Here is a 23,511-nt window from a genome sequence, read left to right on the forward strand (position 1 = left end):
GAACATGTAGAAAATTTATGAAACTTACTTTTCCACCATATTCAATTTTGCCTCCTTGGGCTACAGCATCTGTAACTGCTTTCAAATAAAGGTCCACACCCTGTTGGCTGTGCATAGGACCATAGAGAATTCCAGCTGGAAAGTAAGAAAAAAAATTGTGGTTACAAAATGTCAAGAAACTAACTTCGTTGCTAAATAGGTGATCAATTATACAATATTGTTTCTATGACATGTAACTTCTCAAGTTCACTAACAGCACACCTAATGACCCCCAACCCCATTATTTTTTTTTAAAAAGATTTATTCACAGTTCAGTTCCTGTGCATATTCTATGCACTGTTCATGCAGTTTTGGTTACTTTTTTTGATGAGTTGTAAAACACCTGAGCACTGTATACAATGAGATTGTGAGATCGTCATTTCCATTCCTAGAGGGGGTGGTTTGTTGTGATCTTGAGCAAAACACTTCATCTCACGTTGCTCTATGATCACTTCAACATCTGACAAGTGGTACACAATGCACCTGTTCAGGCAATGTCAATTTGATGGAGAGAATGAGCTAATATACAGCATATACATTTGATCACTATAAATAAATCATTTGTACAGGTCAGTTGGCAAAAGCTGAACGTCCATATGTCATCTTTGATGAGAGGGTCCATCATTTAAAAAAATTTAAGTCACCTTTGGCGATTTGATTCCAGCATGAATCAGATAAACAAACCCAACAATCACAGTAAAAACTACATCAAAAGGAGAATATACTTACATTCCAATGGGTCACCGATAGGCAGCTGGCCGTAAGCTTTCACTAGTTTTGACACAACTTCATCATGGACTTTCTCATGTAAAATCTTATGGAAAATAAACACATGTAAAACAACAGTTTAGCAGCATGAAAGAGTGACATGATTTAAAGTAAAAGGTTTACACAACTGGACACTTTTCTCTCATTTCTCAATCTACACACCTCTGAGAATCAAGATTGATGTATAGCTAAAAGAGAATGTACATTTATGTTAGAGAAAGGAGAAAGAATATAGTTAAGGTTTAGTCCCAGGATAGCCCTGACTGGGGAGGCCTGAGATTAAAGATATTTCAGCTGTGATCATATCACCAAGTCTTTTTGTATATCAGGGAGACAATATTCAATGTGTCTCTCTCTAAAACAAGGTGTGATAAGAGGAAGATTTGGTTTTTGTTTCTAGCATGTTCAGCAGCTAAATAGAGGCACCAGGCTCACTAGTTTAAGAACACACTACTGTTAGGGAAGTGAGAGGAGAATCATTGGCTGAAAGAGGAAAGACTGTGTGAGCATAAGATATCATCATCATCATCGTTTAACGTCCACTTTCCATGCTAGCATGGGTTGGACACTTTGACTGAGGACTGGCGAACCAGATGGCTACACTAGGCTCCAATCTGATTTGGCAGAGTTTCTACAGCTGGTTCCCCTTCCTATCACCAACCACTCTGAGAGTGTAGTGGGTACTTTTATGTGCCACCAGCACGAAGGCCAGTCAGGCAGTACTGGCAACGGCCATTCAGGCGGTACAACAAAAATAGACAAAAGAAATTTATTTTCATAATATACTTTAAAAACCAAAAACTTCAATAATTTCTGATGCTTACCAAACGTCTTGTAGTTGTACATCTTTGACCAGCAGTTCCAGCACAAGCAAACAGAGCAGATCGCACAACCATTTCAAGATCAGCATCATCATTTACTATTAAATATAGTTAAAAGAATATTTTATTAAGTTTCTTCAGCATCAACATATTTCAAATATTTCTCAAATTGTCTCATTTTCTTGGCATACATGTTTCTTTAAAACTTCACTTAAAATGTTTCTTTCATCTTTTACTTGCTCCAATCATTGGACTGCAGCCATGCAGAGCCATCACTTCTAAAGATTTAGTGAAACAAATCAATACCAGTATATATATTTCTCTTAACCCTTTAGCATTCAGGATTCTTTGTCAAATGTAATCCTTATTTATTCACAATGCTTTGAATCAATTATGCATTATCTTGAAGCTTCAAGATTCCAATGGTGTGTTTATGTATTTTTAGAAGGACATTGAAGGACAAGTGCGAGAAGTCGGATCTGGTCAGTTTTAACATAAAACAAGTAGAATATTTTAACTGGATATGGCCGGATTAAATGCTAAAGGTTCAAGTCAAGTACTTATTTCTTTTTTCCAAACTGCTAAGTTATGGGAACATAAACAAACCAACACTAGTTGTCAAGCAATGAAGAACAAACAAAGAGACACACACAAGCATAAAAACTCAACAGGTTTCCATACAGTTTCTGTCTACCAAATTCCCTCATAAGGCATTGGTAAACCTGAGGCAATAAAAGAAGACATTTGCCTAAGGTGCTGCACCGTGGGACTGAACACAAAACCATGCGATTGCAAAGCTAGCTTCTTAACCACACAGCCATGCTTTCTTTTTACATGTTTCGGCTATTAGACTGCAGCCATGCTAGAGTACCACCCTGAAGGTTTATTAAACAAACGAATCAACCCTAGTAGTAGTTTTCCTTTTTAAGCCTGGCATCTATTCCATCAGTCTCTTTTGCCAGACTACTAAGTTATGGGGAGATAAACAAACCAACACCAGTTCTCAAGTGGTAATGGGGGAAGAGAACACACACACACACACACAAGCTTCTTTCAGTTTCTGTCTACCAAATCTACTCACAAGGCTTTGGTCGGCCCAAGGCTATGGAAGACAATTGCACAAGATGCAATACAGTGGGATTGAACCTGGAACCATGCGGTTGAGAAGCAAACTTCTTACCACACACCCATGCCTATATGTTTCAAAATCTTACTTAAATGTTTTTAAAGCTATTTTGTTGTAAACCAAGTTAAAAAGTAAAGAATATTTACCAATGAGTGCATTGTTGCCACCTAATTCCAAAAGGCATTTACCTGAAACAAGCAAAAAAGAAAAAAAAGATTAAGAATCTATGTGATAAAAGAATGAATTAAATCAAAATCGGAAAACAAAGGAATAATGTTAGACCAACCAAATCTTTCGTGGACCTTCAATGATACAAGTTTGCCAATCTAAAAGGAAAAGAAAAAAAAAAAAAAACAAATTAAAAATTTACTAAGTGAATGGAGATACCCACCTCTCCCTCATATTATATATATAATGTATGTAATAATAAATTATATATATATATACATATACACACATATACATGCATATATGGATACAGGACGTCACCAACGGTGCAAATAACATGAAATACGTAAACAAATGAGTAAAATATGTAAATAACGAGAAAAAACCCAGAAAACAGGACAAGTAAACAGAGAAAGGCCCCTTTGTCAGTTGTAGGTTGTCTATCTACTCCTCAATTCGAGCATTCAATGACAATATGAGTCTTCAAAGACTATTGCTTCCATAAATTCTAAAATAAAATTTTGGATTTATGGAGGGTCAAAGCTGAGAACTAAAACAGGACAGTGCAGACATACAAGGAAACTGAACAAAAACAAAAATGGAGGATCATTAGACTAGAACGAGAGGAAAATAGTGAACAGTGGGAGAAATATTTTCTTTGCAAAGAGAAAATATGAGAGTAAAAAAAAAACGCCCGCTCTTATGAATGTTCGAGTAGGAAAAGAAAGATGGACGATGGTCACATGTGAGCAATGAGAGAGAGAGAGAGAAAGAGAGAAACAGACAGACAGAAAACGATGAAAGAGGGAGGGGGAGAAAAAGGGAATTAGAGAAAGATGGAGGAAACACACACACACAATTCTATTACTCGTTTCCGTCATTAGACTAAGGCCATGCTGGGGCACTTTGAAGAATTTTAGTCAAATGAAACAACCCCAGTATATTTTGAAATTTTTTAAAGAATGATGCTTATTTTAATGTTTTCTTTTACCAAACTGCTAACTAACAGGGACATAAACACACCAACAGGCACATACACATACACATATATATATACACGATGGGCTTCTTTCAGTTTTCATCTACCAAATCCAGAGGTTATAGTAGAAGAAACTTGCCCAAAGTGCCATGCAATAGGACTGAACTTGGAACCATGTAGTTGGGAGGCAAGCTTCTTTTTCATAATCATTTAACACCCACATTTCCCTGTTTGCATTGACCAATTTGTTGAGGCAGATTTTTCTATGGCTGGATGCCCTTCCTGTTGCTAACCTCACCTGTTTCTAAGCAAGCTAATGTTTCTCTATGGCCAGACATGTTTTTCACAGCTAATCGGAAATGAACAATATCACTTGCATGATACCAACACTCATTTTACAACCATCATATGATGTCAAGACAAGAAGACACACAAGTACACATATACAAAGTATATTTAATCAACAACCCCTTTTTCGAGATATTCACTATTCTTTACCATGTATTGATCAAATCACAAAACATGATGGAAGGAATTAGATTTCAAAGCCTCACCAAGAAAACAGATAATAGCTTTGTTTTATGGTCAAATAATGAATATTAAAATGACCATCATGCCATAATTTCTTCAAATATTAATCTAAAACACTAATATTATAAACATTTACCAAATATGGTGGTTCAAAACTGAAATTTCACATTATACAATGCTTCAATATGAAAGAGGGAGAAAGAGAGAGTATGTTTTGTAAGTATACATAGCTGTATTTTTAAAACTCACCGCAGTGCTTCCTGTGAAAGACAAAAGGTTAACTCTCTCATCTGTCGCCATTAGATTTCTAGAAATGGGAGGATAAGAAAAAAAGATAATGAAGGCTTCAAAACAAATGTAATTTTAAATTAGGTATCAAGAAAACCTAACTCGTTAGTTTTAAATAAGTTTCCTTCACAGACATAAAGAATAAAACCTCACACTTATTTTTATCATTTTCTAATATTTTGCTCTTCTCTCATGAATTATTGTGATTATTATAGACATGAAGATGCCAACATAAAACTAAAGAAACACGAAAGACTCAAGTTACTTTTAAACTCGGTAGAGAAACAGTTGAAACCATTTTTATATGAAGACAATATTATTTTTTTTTAATCAAACAAAAGAACATCAACTGTTCTTAGATATCAACTTCAAGCTACCTTTGATAATCTGATGGAAGGCTATATGGGAGATGATAACAACATCTGTAGACACAAAGATAATTTGATTTAAGGAGCAGGGGGAAGCACTATACAACAATACTAAGTTGTGGTCATGGCAGGTCAGCAAAACCATTTAGCATTTAAACCGGCCATATCCAGTCAAAATACCAGTTTTATGCTCAAATTGGTCAGATTTGGCCTCTTACACCAATCCTACAATGTCATTCTAAAAATTAACAGTTACCTCATCAAAATCTCTAAGCTACCACATGATGAATGATTAATTCAAAACAATGTGAATGCTAAAAGGTTAAAGGCCAACCACTAAGCAACAAAAATTGCAAACTCGTTAATTAGAGTGGAGTTAGGTTTTGTTTTATTTTCTCTCAGACAATTCAACTGTTACCCATATGGGCAATGGGGTACCAGATGGTTGCAGTTTTGACGAGATAAAATTGAATAAAATGTTCAAGGGACAGAGACAGTAGCGATAAGAGGAGGAAAGATATGTGTATTGGGACCCTTGGGTTATCAACAGCTTTCACGAGCAAGAGGAGTTGAAGCCATTGTACTTTGAATGAGAGAGACAAGCAGGAAAAGTGTCCATGGTTCAGTGGTTGTAATACTGGTTTCAAACTTTGATGCAAGGCCAGCAAGTTTGAGTTGGTGGTAAGTCAATTACATTGACCCTAGTGTTCAACTGGCACTTATTTTACCAATCCTGAAAGGATGAAAGACAAAGTCGACCTCGACAGAATTTGAACTCAGAATGTAAAGACGAGTGGGTTGCCGCTAAGTATTTCATCTGATGTGCAAATGATTCTGCTAGCTTGCTGCCTTCAAAGTTTATTATTTGCATCAGTTGGGAAACCAGTGGGTGTAATGTTGAAAAGTGAACATTAAACATTCTAGTCTGCATAAAGAAAGGCATCTGACTGACTGGCAAATATTCAGTTTTCAACATTACACCCACTGGTTTCCCAGCTGATGCAAACAATAAACTTTTAAGGCAGCAAGCTAGCAGAATCACTTGCATATCAGATGAAATACTTAGCGGCAACCCACTCGTCTTTACATTGAGCTCAAATTCTATCAAGGTCGACTTTGTCCTTCATCCTTTCAGGATTGGTAAAATAAGTGCCAGTTGAACACTAGGGTCAATGTAATTGACTTACCACCAACCCAAACTTGCTGGCCTTGCATCAAAGTTTGAAACCAATATTACAACCACTGACCCAGGGACACTTTTCCTGCTTGTCTCTCCAACTCAAAGTACAATGGCTTCAACTCCTCTTGCTTGTGAAAGCTGTTGATAACCCAAGGGTCCCAATACACATATCTTTCTTCCTCTTATCGCTACTGTCTGTCTCTCAAACATTTTATTCAATTTTTTCTCCTCAAAATTGCAACCATCTGGTACCCCATTGCCCATATTTCCCCAATATTCACCAACCACATAAACACAACTACAAGAAATGAACAGGCAGAAACTGGTCCATGCAACCAAAAACCAGCAACTTCCATAACCACCATGTAACAGTGCTTCACATGTAGATCATAAATAGGATTGGCTATGAACATTTTCACTCATTCATAAATGACAGCAATGAGAAGATTATTTTTGGCAATGACAGACAGCTAAGAAAACCTAAAACAACTAAAAGAGATTCAAGCTGAATAGTGACATCAACATCAACCTGAGGAGGCTTACATGGATGCCAACACCTCTTACTAAGGTTTGTTTTTATTTTTACTTTATTTATCCACATTTTGCATCCTGGGTGAGACTTCTTAATGCAGTGTTCTACAACTGGATATCTTTCTAGATGTCAACACTTGTTTTTTTAAGAAAGAAAGAGTTTTATTCAATGATTTCATACATTGAACTGCTGCCATACATTTTGTTTACAAAAGACACATCACTAGTACAAAAGTAATGGCAAGGAGAAGAATTGGATACAAACACAAAAACAGAGGCTGCCAGAGATTCCATCAACCAAATTTCACTCACATGGCATTTAGCAGCCCAAGGCTATTACAGAAGACACTTGCCCAAAGTGCCACAGTGTGATTGAACCTGAAACCCTGTGGTTGTAAACTGAACTTCTTAACCACACAGACATGACAACAATGAGCTATTTATGTTTTATGTCCACCTTTTCCATACTGGCATGAATTAGATGAGAATTACTACTGAAAATAGAAATCAAATCTCTCGGTCACACCCTCCTACTAACTTGAAAAAGAAAAACCACTAAAATGCATTCCTATTTATATCCCTAAAAAGACAGGTAGGTCATGGTTGGAATGCTTTTAACTATATATCAGCTCAATCTCTGTTGATCTGAAGCTGAGCAACAACAGAGTAGAAAATAAAATTATTTTCTTATGGTACTGAAGGTGTTTTATGACTCATGCCAAACCAAGGTCATAATCTATATCTTGTATAGTTAACAGAATCAAACAAAATTTTTTTTTTTTATTCCATAATTCTAGCAAATATAATTATACAATAAAACTCTCATTGAAGAAAATATTCTCATTTTTTGAACAAATAATTTGCAACTCTACTGTTTCACGTTTAAAAAAAAAAATTCTGTGAAAATATTTACCCAACATCGGCACCACCACAGACCAATGAACTGATAGCACCAGGTAAACTGTTGGCTTCTAATACAGATTGAACAATTCTGGAAAAGAAATTTTGAAAAAAACCACATCAACTCTATATTACAGAAACAAATGTACATTTTTTTTAATATTTCATAAAGAGAATTCAATATATATATATATATATATATATATATGTATATATATTGTATCATGTAGATAATTTTTCTTTAATTTAATTTTTTTAATCTATTTTTAATACATGAAAAAAAGTAAATTTTTAAAAAATCTAGTTTTATTTTTCAAATCATTGAGAAATATCAGTATCACTATACAGAGTAGGGTCTAAGGAAACTAGGATTATCTTTATTGGAAAATATTATGTAAACAGTTTAAAATCGTAATAACTATCTGTTGAGCAGAACAATAAACATTAGACTCCTCCACCACCACCACCAGCAAGCAAATTTATTTCACTTCTGCTGAAGGATTTTTATTCATAATATCTCCTTGCAAATGCCCTTTGAGGCTTGCAGTCATTTTGCATTTGATGCAACAGAAAATTATTGGAGTAATAGCTTCCATCAACTTGGTCACCATTCATATCCCGGTCTGTTAATCTGTTTTGTAAATCCAGGCAACTTGAAACTAGCATTGCTCCAAAAAGGTCACAAGTGACATAAATCAGTTCACTATGAAGAAGGAAAGCAAGATCTGACATTTTGATCAGAAATATCAAGTAGATCTCCCCTTCCATCTACTTTCAAACTATCACGTCACTTCATGAGCTTTTTCTTACTATTTTCCCCCATAGACAATCACTAGTTTTCTCTCAGTCTCCCCTCTGAAGAAGTAGTGACTGGGTCCCCTAGCCTATGACTTGGATGAATTCATTTTTAAATACATAGCAACACAGAGAAGGATGGAGTCAGTAAATAGAAACATTACATTCTCACAACTACTATATTAGAAATTTGGTTTTTATTTTCACTATTCATCAACAAATCACACACCAATCACTTTACAGAGTGTACCGACTGCTTTTTACATGCCATCAGCATATATATAAGTGCCAGTAAGGTGATGCTGGTAACGATCACGCTCGAATGGTGCTTTTTATGAGACACCGGCACAGGAGCCAGTCAGCGGCCCTGGCAATAATCACACTCGGATGGTGCTTTTAACGTTCCACAGGCATGGGAGCCATTCAGGCAGTGCTGTCACCGGCCACATCAGCGAATTTGATTTTGATTGATCAAATAAAATTAAATAAAGAGAGACCAAACAAGCTAAGAAAGTGGACTAGAGAGTGAGAAACTGGGAGGCAAGGAACAAGAGATTGAGACATAGGATAGGAAAACAGACAGTGTGGACAAAATACTGAGAGATGTAGGGAAGGTAAAAAACAGAAATACAGATGGGGAGCAAAATTCAGAACAATGGATGCTTGTGTGTGTGTGTGTGCATGTACACACACCCTCATCATTGTTTTAATGTCCATTTTTCCATGCTTGCATGGGTCAAATGGAATTCACTGGTCAGATGCTCTTCCTGATGTTAACCCATACCCAATTCCAAGTAAGGTAATATTGCCCTTTGACCAGACAAGTTTTCATGGAAAGCTGTAAAGAATGACACTACTTGTATCATGGTGAAACAACAATCATTTGATGTCAAGACAAGGAGACACCTCTTATATACCCACAACAGGCTTCTTTCAGCCAAATCCACTCATAAGGCATTGATTGACCTGGATTTCAGCTATAGTAGAAGACACTTGTCTGAGATGTTCTGTAATAGAACTGAACCCCCCCCCCCCAAAACCATGTGGTTGGGAAGCAAACTCCTTAACCAAACTGGAAGGTGCCACATAAAAAACACCCAGTAAACTCTGCAAAGTGGTTGGCATTGGGAATAGCATCTAGTTGTAGAAACCATGTCAGAACAGACAATGGAGATTGGTGCAACCCCTGGCCTTACCAGCTCCAGTCAAACCATCCAAACCATGGCAGTATAAAAAACAGACACTAAATGATAATGATGATCGAGATATGCACGTGCACACACACACACACACACAACAAATGAGAGAAATATACTCAATACAGCTCATGGCGTTCAGTTTAGGAGTTCCTACATCAACGATTCCCTCTATTGTTCTTCAGAGTTTCTCACCAAATGAAAAGACACTGAGAAACAGTAGAATGAATAATCAATTTCATTTGGATGACTTAAGTGACGAAAGATGATCCCAAGACATCTTCATGAGTGTGCTTCAAACTATATGGTTTTGGGTACCATCCTGACTGTATTACATTGAGCCTAGCACCTTCTTTAATAGCATCAAACTGACCAATGCCTTGCAAGTGAAATTAGTATGCAGAAACTGCATAGAATCCCATCAAAAATGTGTGTTTGCATTTGTGTATACATATATTCTTCATGTCCTCACACTGACACTGATAAGGTAACAGTAAGGTTATGTTTACACCTCCCATAAAACACAGTAGTTTCACCAGTTCCAATATGTGAAAAACCAGTGGAACTAAAAATACATTAGTTTAAGAACAGATAAATATTGATAATAAAAAGGACATCCAGTTAATGACTATTGCATCAACAAATCTCAGCCTCCAAGCCATGCCAGCATGGGAAAAAAAAATTGACCTAGAACAAATGAGGATGATTATACAAATATATTTTCTGCACAAGGTTAAGACAAAGCATGAACTCTAATGAAATACTCACAGACCATGGCATAAACCAAATGATCAATGAAGATAGCAATGGGTTATATTTTGTCTGATCCAGTTGAGCTGGAAAGCCATTGTTACTTACTTTGTTGTAGCTATACTGGTCAGAGGAGTACTTGGAGCTCCTTTCCTGAAAATAAATAGGAACATTTAAATGAGTAAGAATATGCATTATTGCTTTACAGAGTTCACTCTAGGAATTTTAATCCTTTTATAGGGAAATTACACCTAAAACAAATGTCACCGAATTTCTTTCAGTTAGACACCAGATATTTTTTCTAAAAGAGATATATTAACTAAATTCCAGTAAATCAATGAATTTTAATTGTTTTACACTGGAAGTAGAAAAAAACAAAAACAATCCTCCACCCATCTGAAGTCAACTAATGTTAATTTTCTATAATAATCACACTTTTTATTAAAATGAAGATCAATCAGGTTTTGCTGCTTTAGTAGTTTTATTGGCTGAGTACAAAAGAAAAACAATTTTCTATTTTTTGCTAAAACCAAGGCAATAGTTTACTATTGGTTAAATGTTCTCCAACCATGTCCACTACATGTGTTACAGTTTCGTAATTTCTTGATATTATCTTCCAAGAGCATTTTGATAGACCCCCCCCCCCCAATATTAAGTCATATCTGATGAACCAGTGGCAGATGTTCCACAATCAATCTATTCAATGAAGTTAAATCAAATCTACAGCAAACAACTCTTCAACTTTAAAATGGAGGTATTTTAAAATCTTAAATATTACAATAGCAACAGGGACGGGATGGTCTTGATGAGAACACTAATCAAATGAAGAATTTGACAAATACAATACTTTGGAATAACAATGCTACTTCTTTAATTCTTTTTTAACATAGGTACACTCTAGCAGACCAGAGAAGAACTAGTCAATAATGAGACATATTTGAGTTATATCTTATTACAATTAGGCTTTAAATAAAAAAAAAAAAAAGAAAACATCTTTTAGCTATATGCAGTTCTGAAACTATGTTAAAATCTTATATTCTGTATAGAGAGGGAACAAAACTCTTAAAGACAGATATTATACATCTCCCAATATACAAACAAAAATATAAATTTGAAATCAAAGTTTGTTTTCTTTTAAAACTCTCTGGTAAATTATAAACTGCATTTAATATTAATCTTTTTCTCTTAAGGTAGCAAGCTGGCAGAATTGTTAGCATGCCAGGCAAAATGCTGAGCAGTATTTCATCCGTCTTCACATTCTGAGTTCAAATTCTGCTAATGTTGACTTTACTTTCATCCTTTCAGTATCGGTAAAATAAGTAGCAGTTGAAAACTGGGGTCAATATAATTGACTTTCCCTGCTACCCAGAAATTACTGGCCTTGTGCCAAAATTTGAAGCTAATATTAATCTTGCTCTTAAGTTGATGAACTGGCAGAATCGTTAGCACAACGGGCAAAATGCTTAGCAGCATTTCATCCAATTATGTTCAGAGTTCAAATTTCACCAAGGTCGACTTGGCCTTTGATCCTTTCAGGGTCAATAAAATAAGCATCTGTTGAACAATGGGGTCGATGTCATCAACTTACTTGTCCCCTAAAATTGCTGGCTTTGTGCCAAATTTGAAAGTTTGAAACCAATATTACTCCTTCTCTAAAATAGTGAAGTAGCAGAATAAGTAGAGTGCTGGATAAAGTGTCTTTACAGTTCCAATGTCATCGTAGTCCACATGGTCTCCCATTTTTACCAGTTCCATAAATTAGTACTAATAAAATACCAAAATTGACATAAACCTTAAGCATTTAAACCAACAATATCAGGCCAAAAAATTCTACCCGTTTTATGTTCAAACTAACCAGATCTGGGCTTTAATGTCATTCTAAAAACAGACAATCACATCATCAAAATTCATCAAAATCTCAAAGCCACAAGATAATGCATAATTTAAAGCAATGTGAATAAACAAGCATTACATTCAACAGAGTAATTTGAATGCTAAAGAGTGAATTAATTGTGATCCTCATAAAATTTGTAACACTGTGTAAACTATAAGAAATCTGTATTAATCCCTGTAAGTGTTGCCTCAGTTAAGAATGGTTTAGAACTCGATTAAATAGCCCACACGGTTTAGTTCTGTCTGCTTATGTTTGAATCCTACCATAAACGAGTACACCGCAACTGGTATGCCACAGCACACTGGTGTGCTACAAGACGATGTTAGATATGCTGCAGTGTAACCTCAATTTAATTTTTTTCCCTATACTTTTAGTTATATTCTTAGTTCAGATGTGCCACCGAATTTTGGCTAGGCTGGGTGGAGGAGTTTGTCTCCCCCTCGCAAACATAAGGACACAGGAAATGTGTCAAGGCCGACAGGAAGCGGTCCAGCTTCCTAGGGCTAAATAGCAGTAGTAAATTCCCTTATTGGAACTGTCGCGTTAAGTTGACAGTATACAACTACTTCATAAGTGTACTGCAAGTGGAAAAAGGTTATGGAGCACTACCTTTCATCTTTCTAACACTAATAAACAAAATACTAATAATATACCACCAAGATAAATTCAATCAGTTATACTCAATTTCTAGCCAATGGGGCCTAGTGCTAGTATGAGAGATCAGTGTTAGTCTAACACCACAGTAGACACCAACCAGAGAAACAAATGCCACAAAGATTAATTTTGCTCTTCCTCTTTACTTTCCAACTGATGGATGTCAGCTCATCCTGACTCCTTATGTAACACAAAATCAGTTGTGGTAATTAAGACAGTAACAAATCAGAATGATATTCTAAAGCACAACACAAATTCTCAGAAAATAATTCCAATTTACAATTTATTTGCTAGAAAGGGTTGGCTTACCATAATAGAGTGTTGCCAGTTACCATAGCAATACAAGCATTCCATCCATAGACAGCTACAGGAAAGTTAAAGGCAGTAATAATACCAACAGTTCCTACTGGATTCCATTGCTCGAGTAAGGCATGACCTTTACCTGAGTAAAACAGCAGACAATAAAACATTTTGGCTCAAGTCCAAAAAAGCAAAAAAATGCAGCAATATTTTACACACACACACACGTATAAGATAATAAGAAAGGAGTAAAGAGAAATAGTGAGAGAAAATAAAATGTGTGAAGTGAAAAGATAACCATATTAACTGAATCAAGAGATGGAGGGAGTGATATGTGGGGCAGTGTTGTAGTACTTCTTATATAGCAGGCTTAACACAAAATGTACTTGAAGTTTAAATGTGAAGCAGTTAATCTCAATGTGAACAGAGGTTGAATAAAAAATAACTGGCCTGATGTTATATAAACCATCTTGCACAATCTTAATGTTTAACTGATGTATAAAGAAGCTGGCATTACAACTTCACAAATGTTTTGCAAATATTTGAAGCCAATCTGAATTTCTTGGAAAAAGACTAGTATTCTGTCTGTCCATGGAGGAAATATTCTTTAATGCTAAAAAATAATGAGTATAGTTTCAGTAAGCTGCAATATCTTTTAGTTATTAATATAGGACTAAATTTTGATGGAGCAAATGAGATTAAAGGCAGTCTAGCCATAACCATCCCTATTTTTCTCCAAGGACTATATTGTTATCCAATGGAACCTTTCTTTTTTTTTTTAAGACAGTGGCATGTAATTTGCAGGAGATTCCGCTGCTATTTCTAGCTAGGGTAACCTGGCAAAGGATACCTCATAAATTTATGGATAAAAATTGAAGCTCTCTTAAACTGTAATAATTTCGGAAGAAAGCAGTGATTATAAAAACATCTATTCACTTATATTAACTTACGTTCTGAAGGGAAAACATGTCCTGCAAACATCCTAGACAATCCCACAGCATAGTCAGCAATATCTATGAATTCCTGCACCTCGCCTTCACCTTCAGGTAAGATTTTTCCCATTTCCAAAGACTCCTAAAATATAAAAAACAAATGAAATTTTATCCAATTCCAATCAGAATGCTGATTCCCAATAAGAATTTTAAAAAACTGAATTGAAATGAAATCCAAAACAACAATGACAAACCTACCAGTTTTCCAAGGAGATGTTTTTTGTGTCTTAGGGCTTCACCAATCTGCCTTACTATTTCACCCCTCTGCGGTCCTGGTATCTAATAAAAACCAACAAGAAGAAAGATATTTGTTGATAGTTATTCCATCATATTTTTCTATCTTTTCTAATTTAAACCTTTCTGTACACTAATATCAAACAATGAGAATAAGTGCTCAACACTGCATTGGTGGATTAAACATTGTGAGTTAACAAGGCGACCATTGATTTCATGTGGAGAGCTTGATAATTGTTGAGAGATTTCTCTAAGCATGAAACAAATGGTAGCCTTGTTAACCAACAAATAAAGTGTGTGTATGAGGGCATCTATATAAATATATATATATATATATATATATATATACGGTCTGATCAATAAGTATCCGGACTGTTGCCATAGTAACAAAGCTAAAGCATGCAGAGGAAGCCGCTTGGCACAGATTGAACTTGCATGCACATTAAGTTTCAACGTTCTAGCTCACTTCTGCTGTCCACAGCACTGCTTGGAAGGAAGGTGTGTCGCATGTGATCGTCGCATTGACCATGACAGAAAAGGTTGTCATGACGATACCTGCTCCGAGGCCTACACAAAGTTATCAGATGTGCAGATTAGTTACAGTTCCGATTCAGTCCAGTCATTATCCCTGAAAATTTGGGTATGAGACATGTGTCGGCCAAGTTTGTCCCAAAACTGCTTTCAGTTGACCAAAAAGACACTTGGGGTTCAGTTGCACAAAATCTCAATTGTGACAAGAACAATGAAAACTTTTTGAAAACTTTGCATAGGTCTCTGAGCAGGTTTCGCCAAGATTTTGACAAAATTTGATGCAGATTCTCTGCTCAACTTTCTCTGTCACTGTCAATGCAATGATCATGCGCTACACACCTTTCTTCCAAGCACTGCTATAAACAGCGGAAGTGAATTTAGAACATTAAAACTTAGTGCACATGCACAGCCGTGTTCAAAGTCAATCTGTGCCAAGCAGCTTCACTCTCCTTGCTTCAGCTTTGTTACAGGATACTTATTGATCAGACTACACATATTATTGAGAAATATAACACAGACTGAGCTACCCACAAATGCTTGATAAGTCTACAGAAAAAGAAAGAAAATTCGATTAAGTGCTTACCTCAACCCAAACATTCCAAGCCTCTTTTGTTGCAGCAATAGCATGTTCATAATCAGCTGGGTTACCCTACAAAGAACCAAAAAATTGAAGGTAATGAAATTTCTTACAGTTCCACAAATAACCTTGCTTCTCAAGGGTACCTACAGAAGATAAATATTTTAGTAAAGAAGAAATGAATGGTCAAAAGTGAGCAGAATCTTATCTAAGAACGAGTCCAAAAAAAAAAAAAACCTTGAGTACTTAGATCTTTAGACAGTGTTTAAGTTTAGTTACTGATAAGTTAATGAAGTTGTCCAGCAGCAAAATAACTTATATTTTAACTCACTGACAACAACCACAGCTGATTGCATATTAATGCTGACATAGCAGTTTACTAATTCATATCTTATCACAGTCCAAAGTCTCACCTCGTCCAAAGTTCCATTCTGTCCAAAGTCTCATCTCTCCTGTATCGGTTTTTATAGAGTAACTGATCTAAGTGGCTTTCCTGGACCATGGCATGTGCAGTCCAGGTCTTCTTTTGTTCTTTCATTCCTTTTCATGGAATGGATTTCAGACATGGATAGCCTTCCTAACACCAACTTTCTTAGGTGTGGACTAGGCACATCCATTCTATCACTGACACTATAGAGTCATCTCTTATAGGACGAAAGTCTCTTCTATCCTATATTTCAGAAATATGTGGCAAGCCAGGAGGCTGCACCAGCCTCCAATCTGATCAGGCAATGTTTCTACAGCTGAATGCTCTTCCTAACGCCAACCACTCAGTGTAGTGGGTACTTTTTATGTGCCAACGGCACAGGAGCCAGTCAGGTGGCACAGGCATCGGCCACATTCAGATGGTGCTTTTTACATGCCACTGGCATTGATCATGTTCAGATGGGGATTTTTACGTGTCACTGGCATGGGTAGCCAGTCAGGCGGCACTGGCGATGACCCACGCATGAATGGTGCTTATTGCATGCCACCAACAACGACCGACACACAAATCGTGCTTAAACAAAAACATAAAAATAAAGGAAACATACCTGTGTAACTTGAGCAATAGGTAAGTTATTGGCTGGGCACATAGAAGTCACAACCTGAAATGGAAAATTACAAAAATAATATTCAGTTCAAATGTTATGATGATGATGATGGTGGTGGTTGATGGTGATGACAGTGGTGACAGCAAAGGTGATGACACTGATGGCAGTGGAAGTGAAGTTATTGTCATACAAAATATTTAGAACAAAATCATTTCCCTGCCACCACACGAATCAATGGTGGCTGGTTTCCTGCCACCACCCTATGATCTGTCAATAAGGCTGAATAAAATGACAGTGTGATTTATAACTGAAATCTGACTCCAACATTTATATGTAAGCCAGTTTTAATGTTAATCAACGCTTCTAGATTTCAAACACTATCTTCAAAGATTAAATGGAGATTAGCAATTATTTAGAGTCATCTAAGTCAGGGGTCAGTAACTTAAAGCCTGTATTTATCTGGCTCACTGGATTTTTAGACTGTAAGGTGTTTCATACTAAAATTGTCCTTTTCTTTCTATCTACCTCTTGTTAGGACAATAAAATTCAGTATCACAGCCTCAAAGGAATCGATGTTCTAGTCTTACTTCCTCAATCTTCTGCTTCGTCCTTCCACATTCATTCCTGTTACTCATCTCACCATCATAATGCATGATTAATTTAAAAGAATGAATAAATACACATAAATTTGAAGTAATCTTAAATGTTAAAGGGTTAAAGAGACAAGGGTTTCTATAGCCTTGTGTGATCAAAATTTGACTTTTATTTGCATCAGCTAGCAAGAGGCAAAAAAACAAAAAAAAAAAAAAAAAAAAAAACATTTCCAGTCTGGCTTGCCTTCAAAAAGATTTGCCAGCCTTGAACTTAGTCACTAAAACTATAAAATGCAAACATGAAAACGTTGACAAAATTTAAAACAGACATGGCTCTGTGGATAAGAGGATCTCTATGCAACCAAGCAATTTTAAGCTCAATTCCACTGTGTGACACCATGGCTTCTATTGTAATCCCAGGCTGACCAAAGACTTGGTGAATTTGGTAGGCAGAAATTGTATGGAAACCTATCAAACTTATTCACAAAGCATGTTATTGTCTTTGTGTTTGTCTCCTTCTCAACCACTTGACAACCAATGTTAGCTTTATTTAAGTCACTGTAACTTAGCAGTTTGGCAAAAGAGATTGATTGAATAAGTACCAGATTTTTAAAAAATAAGTACTGGGGTCGATTTGTATGACTGATCCCTTCAAGGTGGTGCCCCAGCATGGCCAAGGTCCAATGACTGAGATAAGTAAAAGATAACCCATCACCTTTGAGATGATTCAAGACTGATTCAATGAGATCAGTATTTTGCAGAAGGGTTAGAGTTGATTAAACTGACCCCAAGACCCGGCTAGTATACTTTATTTTTATCAACCCCAGAAGCATGAAAAAGGTATGGCTGACTTGAACAGGATTTGAACTCAAAACTTATAAACTAAATACCATAAAGTCTTTTCAAGCAATTCTGCCAATCCAGCATGACCATAGCTCTCAGGCTGAAACTGGTCAGAGAATAAAAGTGCGTTATTCTAAATAGGCAAACCGAGCATGAAAGACAATCAAGCCATGACTGTCTTGTCTTATTTTTCAGGTGTGGTATAATCCTCAGTGTGTTATTTTTTTTGTTTTCTCCAGACAGGAGTGTGTGATTTGAGGAAGATCTAGCTGTTATTCCTAGCAGATTAAGCAACCACATACACATTTTCACTGCCATTTTCTTTTTCAGCTTCTTAAATAGATCAAGGACAAACAGCAGTGCAGAAGGAAATTAGATAAGAACTGAAGGTGAGTGAGAGGGGCAGGAGAAGGAGTGACCTGCAAACCAACTGGTAATAAATTATAATATATTAACAATAATGATGAACTTAAGTTTCACGTTACAGAGATAAAAATATATCAAGAATATCATCATCATCATCATTGTTTAATGTCCGCTTTCCATGCTAGCATGGGTTGGACGATGTGACTGAGGACTGGCAAAGCAGATGGCTGCACCAGGCTCCAATCTGATCTGGCAGAGTTTCTACAGCTGGATGACCTTAACGCCAACCACACTGAGAGTGTAGCGGGTACTTTCACGTACCACCGGCACGAGGGCCAGTCAGGCGGTACTAGCAACAGCCACGCTCAAGTGGTGTTTTTACGTGCCACCTGCAGCGGCAGTGGCAACAACCTCACTCAAATGTTTTTTCACGTGCCACCGGCACAAGTGGCAGTAAGGCGATGCTGGTAACGATCACGCTCAAATGGTACTTTTTATGTGCCACCAGCATGGAAGCCAGTCAGCTGCTCTGGCAGCAATCACACTCGGATGGTGCTCTTAGCACTCCGCTGGCACAGGTGCCAGTCATCGAATTTGCGAATTTAATTTTAATTTCACTTGCCTCAACAGGTCTTCGCAAGCAGAATTTAGTGTCCAATGAAGGAAAGGTACACATAAGTGGGCTGGTTACCCCACTGGCATAGGCCATGGGTTATGGTCTCATTTGGCTGCATATTTCCAAAGGTCTCGGTCACTAGTCATTGCCTCGGCGAGGCCTAATGTTCGAAGGTCGTGCTTCACCACCTCATCCCAGGTCTTGCTGGGTCTACCTCTTCAACCGCTAGGGTGTGGCACTTTTTCACACAGCTATCCTCATCCATTCTCGCCACATGACCATACCAGTGCAGTCGTCTCTCTTGCACACAATATATTATCAAGAAATATAATATATGGGAGAGGATTAATTATGTGGGCATCAGAAACTATCAAATGGGAATATATGTATTTAAAAAGCTGCCTATACTTCAATGTGTGTGTGTGTGTGTCTGCGTGTGCGTGTGTGTGTGTAGGGGGGGGCTACAAAAGGGGTCTCAGGGAGTAGTGTCCCACCACATTTCTTAAAAATTATGGTAGAGGCCTTAGTCTTGGGATCACTCATTTCTACAATCTAAGGTTGGGGGTAAGCAAGGGCATGCTCTCCATAGAAAATCCAGCCCCCAAAAAAGCCTCTTGATAGCAAGGGAGAATGGGCACCAGCAAGCCCAAAGGTTGGGGTGGGCTGCACCTGCCTGCCTCTGTTGCCATGGCACTGAGGTAGATCCAGCCACCCTCGTTAACGGGGATGAAACCCAGATTTAAAACATTGGATGATGATGATGATACACACACACAAGAGTGCGCAAGATAGAAGACCTCATCTCACCTGACAGAGTGACCTAAACATCAAAACTAGTGCCCCAATTCTTTATACCTTTGATCACCAAACATAAAGCATAAACGTAAATGGTGATAAATATATAACTTTTGGTATTAAAAGTGCTTTTCATCTTCATCATTGACCACGTTCGGATGGTGTTTTTTTACATGTCACTGGCACAGGGAGCCAGTCAGGTGGCACTGACAACGACCCATGCATGAATAGTGCTTATTGCATGCCACCAAGACCAATGCCTAATTTGGCACTGAGATTTCATGTATATTGCTAGCAGAGAAATCAGTGCCATTTCCAGTTGTTGGGCATCTATCATTGACAAGGCCAAGGAAGGCCAAAATGACATGATCTGGTAGTCCTGGTGGTGGCTGATTATCTCCCACTAGCAGTATAAACAAGAGTGCACCACTAGTCCATATGAGAGGTTCTCTTATGGTAACTGTTACAGCATTCTGTGTTCTTACACAACATCCACTTTTAAGGTGATAAATATTACTTTTGACTACTAATTATCTTTTTCTCTGTGAAAAATGGAAACAAGAAACTGAGTAGAAACAAAAAGAAGCCTCAGCTGTGGTTACAAAATTTGTTTCATCACCATGTAATAGTTTCATAGTACAGGTCCCACTGTGACATTTTAAGTGTCTTCTATTATAGATTGCTTCCACATATCTTCACTATCAGAATAAAAATTAGTAGCTTTATTTATTAAGCTGACCATAAGGCCACAACTACTATACTTCAAGTAGTTATTTTATTAAAATATAATTTTGTTCAAACCATATTTGTATTAGTTCTAAATCAATTTTAACTATTAATAAACATAATTACACTGTCGTTTGTACGGAACAAATGGTTAGACAACAGTAAACCTTGCCTTAGTAAAAGTGGCAATGAAAGCAATGAACATATTCTTGAGGAGAAGCAAGAATTTGTGTTGAATAGTGACAAGCTACCTAAAGTAGAGTCAATACAAGCACCATTAAAGGAATTAAAAAAATGACAGCAAGGACACTGTCAAAAAACAATTACTAAAGTGAAGGTTTCAAGCTATCAAGTTACATAGATATTATGTCAGTAAGATAAGGCAGAAAGCTGGCAGAAACACTAGCATGCTGGGCAGGCAAAATGCATAGTGGCATTTTGACTGTCTTTACATTCTGCTGAGGTTGCCTTTCATCCTTTCGGGGTCAATAAATTAAGCACCAGTTGCATAGTGGAGTCGATCTAATCGACTGGCCCCCTCCCCAGAAATTTCAGGCCTTGTGCCTAGAGTAGAAAAGATTATTTTAGTAAGATGGAGCAGAACAATGATTACTGGTGTATCACTATTATCATATAACACAAAGGCAAAGAGCTTTAACCCTTTAGCATTTAAACTGGCTATATCCAGCCCAGATATTCTGTTTTATACTCAAACCAGATCTGGCCTCTCACACCTACCCTACAATCCTAAAAATAAACAATCCCATCATCGACATCTCAAAGCTATAAGACAATACATGATTAATTCCAAACAATTTGAATAAATAAGCCTTACATTTGACAGAGTGATCTGAATGCTAAAGAGTTAAAGAGGATCAACCATAAAGACTTGAAATGGAAACAAATATTAAAAAGAATTCAAAATGTTGGTAAAGTTAATGCAACGTAGTATAGCTTGGATGACATGTATTTGGAGTTTGTACAAGGACATGGAATTACAGAGGCTATATTTTTGGTATAAGTTCTTGGCTTAGCATAAACTAGTCTACTTTGCATTCATTTGTCTAATAGAGAGAAGAAAAACACTAGATAGAGAGAAAGGGCTTGTGAGATTCATTCAAATCATGCTTCAAGTTTATGACTGGCAATGAATCCAGGGATGAATTATAGTAAATACGTAGGTGCTTATTGAGGATCTGTTTTTATCCTTCTATCACAGTAACTATGTGAGATGTTCTTGGAGGTAACAAGAATAGATAGCAATAAAGGTTATCATTGAGAATATGTTAACAACTAAGCTCTTATTAGAGTATGTCAAAGAATTGTAACAACAGGGACTAGAAGCGTAGGCTTGAATCCAAAGGCCCCAAACTATTAACACATTAAAGACCAATGTATTAATTTATAATAGAAATGCTAATAACTGTCTGTATTTTGAACTCTGATTTTAAAACACATCGAAAAAGAGTAGAAATTTAAGGAATTATGGAGTGGGGGTGTAAAAAAGAAAATTTTCTGAAAATCAGAAGCAAAAAAAAAAAAAAAAAAAAAAAAAAAATACAAAGGTTATCAAGAGTTTATGCGGAGTGTTTAAACCAGAATTCTACCACTTGTTTTAGCACACTCGTAACTTTATTATTATTTTTTTTTAATTTTCAGAAATTTTTTGCGAATTTGTGTTCGACACACGGAAATTTATACGATTATGAAAAAAAATTTTTTTAAACACCCTTTCCCCACGAACAGAATTTAACAACGTTACAATATGTTTGAAATTAATCAACATAAAATAATAATAACGAAAGCTAACCACTAATTATTTGGAATATATGTAACGTATAAGGAAATATGCAACGTCGAAGAACCAAGTTCTTTACTTCAGAGGATTTTAACACTGATTTCTTATATTAATTAATTTCGCATTGTAATATTCAAATTGATCTATTGTATTCAGAGACAAGAATTTTTTGTTGTTGTTAATATTGAAATTAAATATTATTTAGTTCAATGATTGGGGGAAAAAGTTGGTTTTGATTTTCATTTAGGTAATTCTTTGTCATTCATTACTCTATTAAAACAATAACTCCATGCTTTACCTAATTCTCTAGCTGACACGTAAATATTCTAAGTTGTTTTTGTTTTGTTTTTTTAGCAAACATAACACGCACGCATGCATATTAGATATTTTTCGAATGCCTAACTTATCCGTAGAATTATAATTTAAAATAATTTTAAAATAACATTATAAAGTTTTCATTTATTTATATTTAATACGTTGAAATTTAATGGAAACGGAAAGCGGGAATTAAATGCATGAAATTGTGAACAGGAAAAGAACAATAGTGGAGGGAGGCTTTTGTTTGATAGAAATAATGTCCTTTCTGCTGCAGGAAATAAGTTTTAAAATATCTTACCTCGCCACTGCCACACCAAGATTTGCCAAAATAAACACCATGATTATGGGATGAAAGTCCTAATTCTTTTAACCAAGAATATTTGGAATCGTTGATTAGAAATTTGTCCATGCTAGTAACTGACAACGACAGCAAACGAGAGGAGTTCCTGAAAGCCGGGTTAATAGATCTGTGTAAGAGAGGAACACAGATCAGTCGAGACACACGTGTGATAGTAGCAGCCATCTGGGGAAGGCGATGTAACAACTTGCTGCCAACCTTCGTTTTTATGTCTTCTCCGACAGAGGTCGGTTAATATATACACAGAGAACAATTACAATATCATTCATTGGTCGACTGATCTAAACTAAATACACTTCCCAAAACTGGGATAAGCTCATTTCTGAATCAGTACAAATATATATTTTATAATTTATTGCATTCAAATTTGTAATTTATTATTAATTAAAATCAAATTAATTAATTGATGAAAGAGATGACCAACAAGGGAGACTATTCTAGA

General features: G+C 36.3%; 1 protein-coding gene across 1 annotated transcript in view; it reads right to left on the reverse strand.

Moving 5' to 3' along the window:
* LOC106871909 (alpha-aminoadipic semialdehyde dehydrogenase) overlaps window positions 1-23,279 on the reverse strand; it is a 30,660-nt gene extending 7,381 nt beyond the window's left edge. The window contains exons 1-14 of the mRNA XM_014918666.3: window positions 23,010-23,279; window positions 16,657-16,710; window positions 15,629-15,694; window positions 14,479-14,559; window positions 14,239-14,362; window positions 13,298-13,430; window positions 10,549-10,593; window positions 7,713-7,790; window positions 4,682-4,739; window positions 3,041-3,080; window positions 2,901-2,942; window positions 1,632-1,726; window positions 769-853; window positions 29-135 (exon numbers count right to left, since the gene is read on the reverse strand). Coding sequence (XP_014774152.1) covers window positions 29-135; window positions 769-853; window positions 1,632-1,726; window positions 2,901-2,942; window positions 3,041-3,080; window positions 4,682-4,739; window positions 7,713-7,790; window positions 10,549-10,593; window positions 13,298-13,430; window positions 14,239-14,362; window positions 14,479-14,559; window positions 15,629-15,694; window positions 16,657-16,710; window positions 23,010-23,234 — 1,233 coding nt within the window. The 5' untranslated portion in view covers window positions 23,235-23,279. The remainder of the gene's footprint in view (window positions 1-28; window positions 136-768; window positions 854-1,631; window positions 1,727-2,900; window positions 2,943-3,040; window positions 3,081-4,681; window positions 4,740-7,712; window positions 7,791-10,548; window positions 10,594-13,297; window positions 13,431-14,238; window positions 14,363-14,478; window positions 14,560-15,628; window positions 15,695-16,656; window positions 16,711-23,009) is intronic.
* Between the last annotated feature and the right edge of the window lie 232 nt (window positions 23,280-23,511).

Source organism: Octopus bimaculoides, chromosome 12 (assembly GCF_046866305.1).
Source record: "Octopus bimaculoides isolate indiv1 chromosome 12, ASM4686630v1, whole genome shotgun sequence".
Taxonomy (NCBI): Eukaryota; Metazoa; Mollusca; class Cephalopoda; order Octopoda; family Octopodidae; genus Octopus; species Octopus bimaculoides.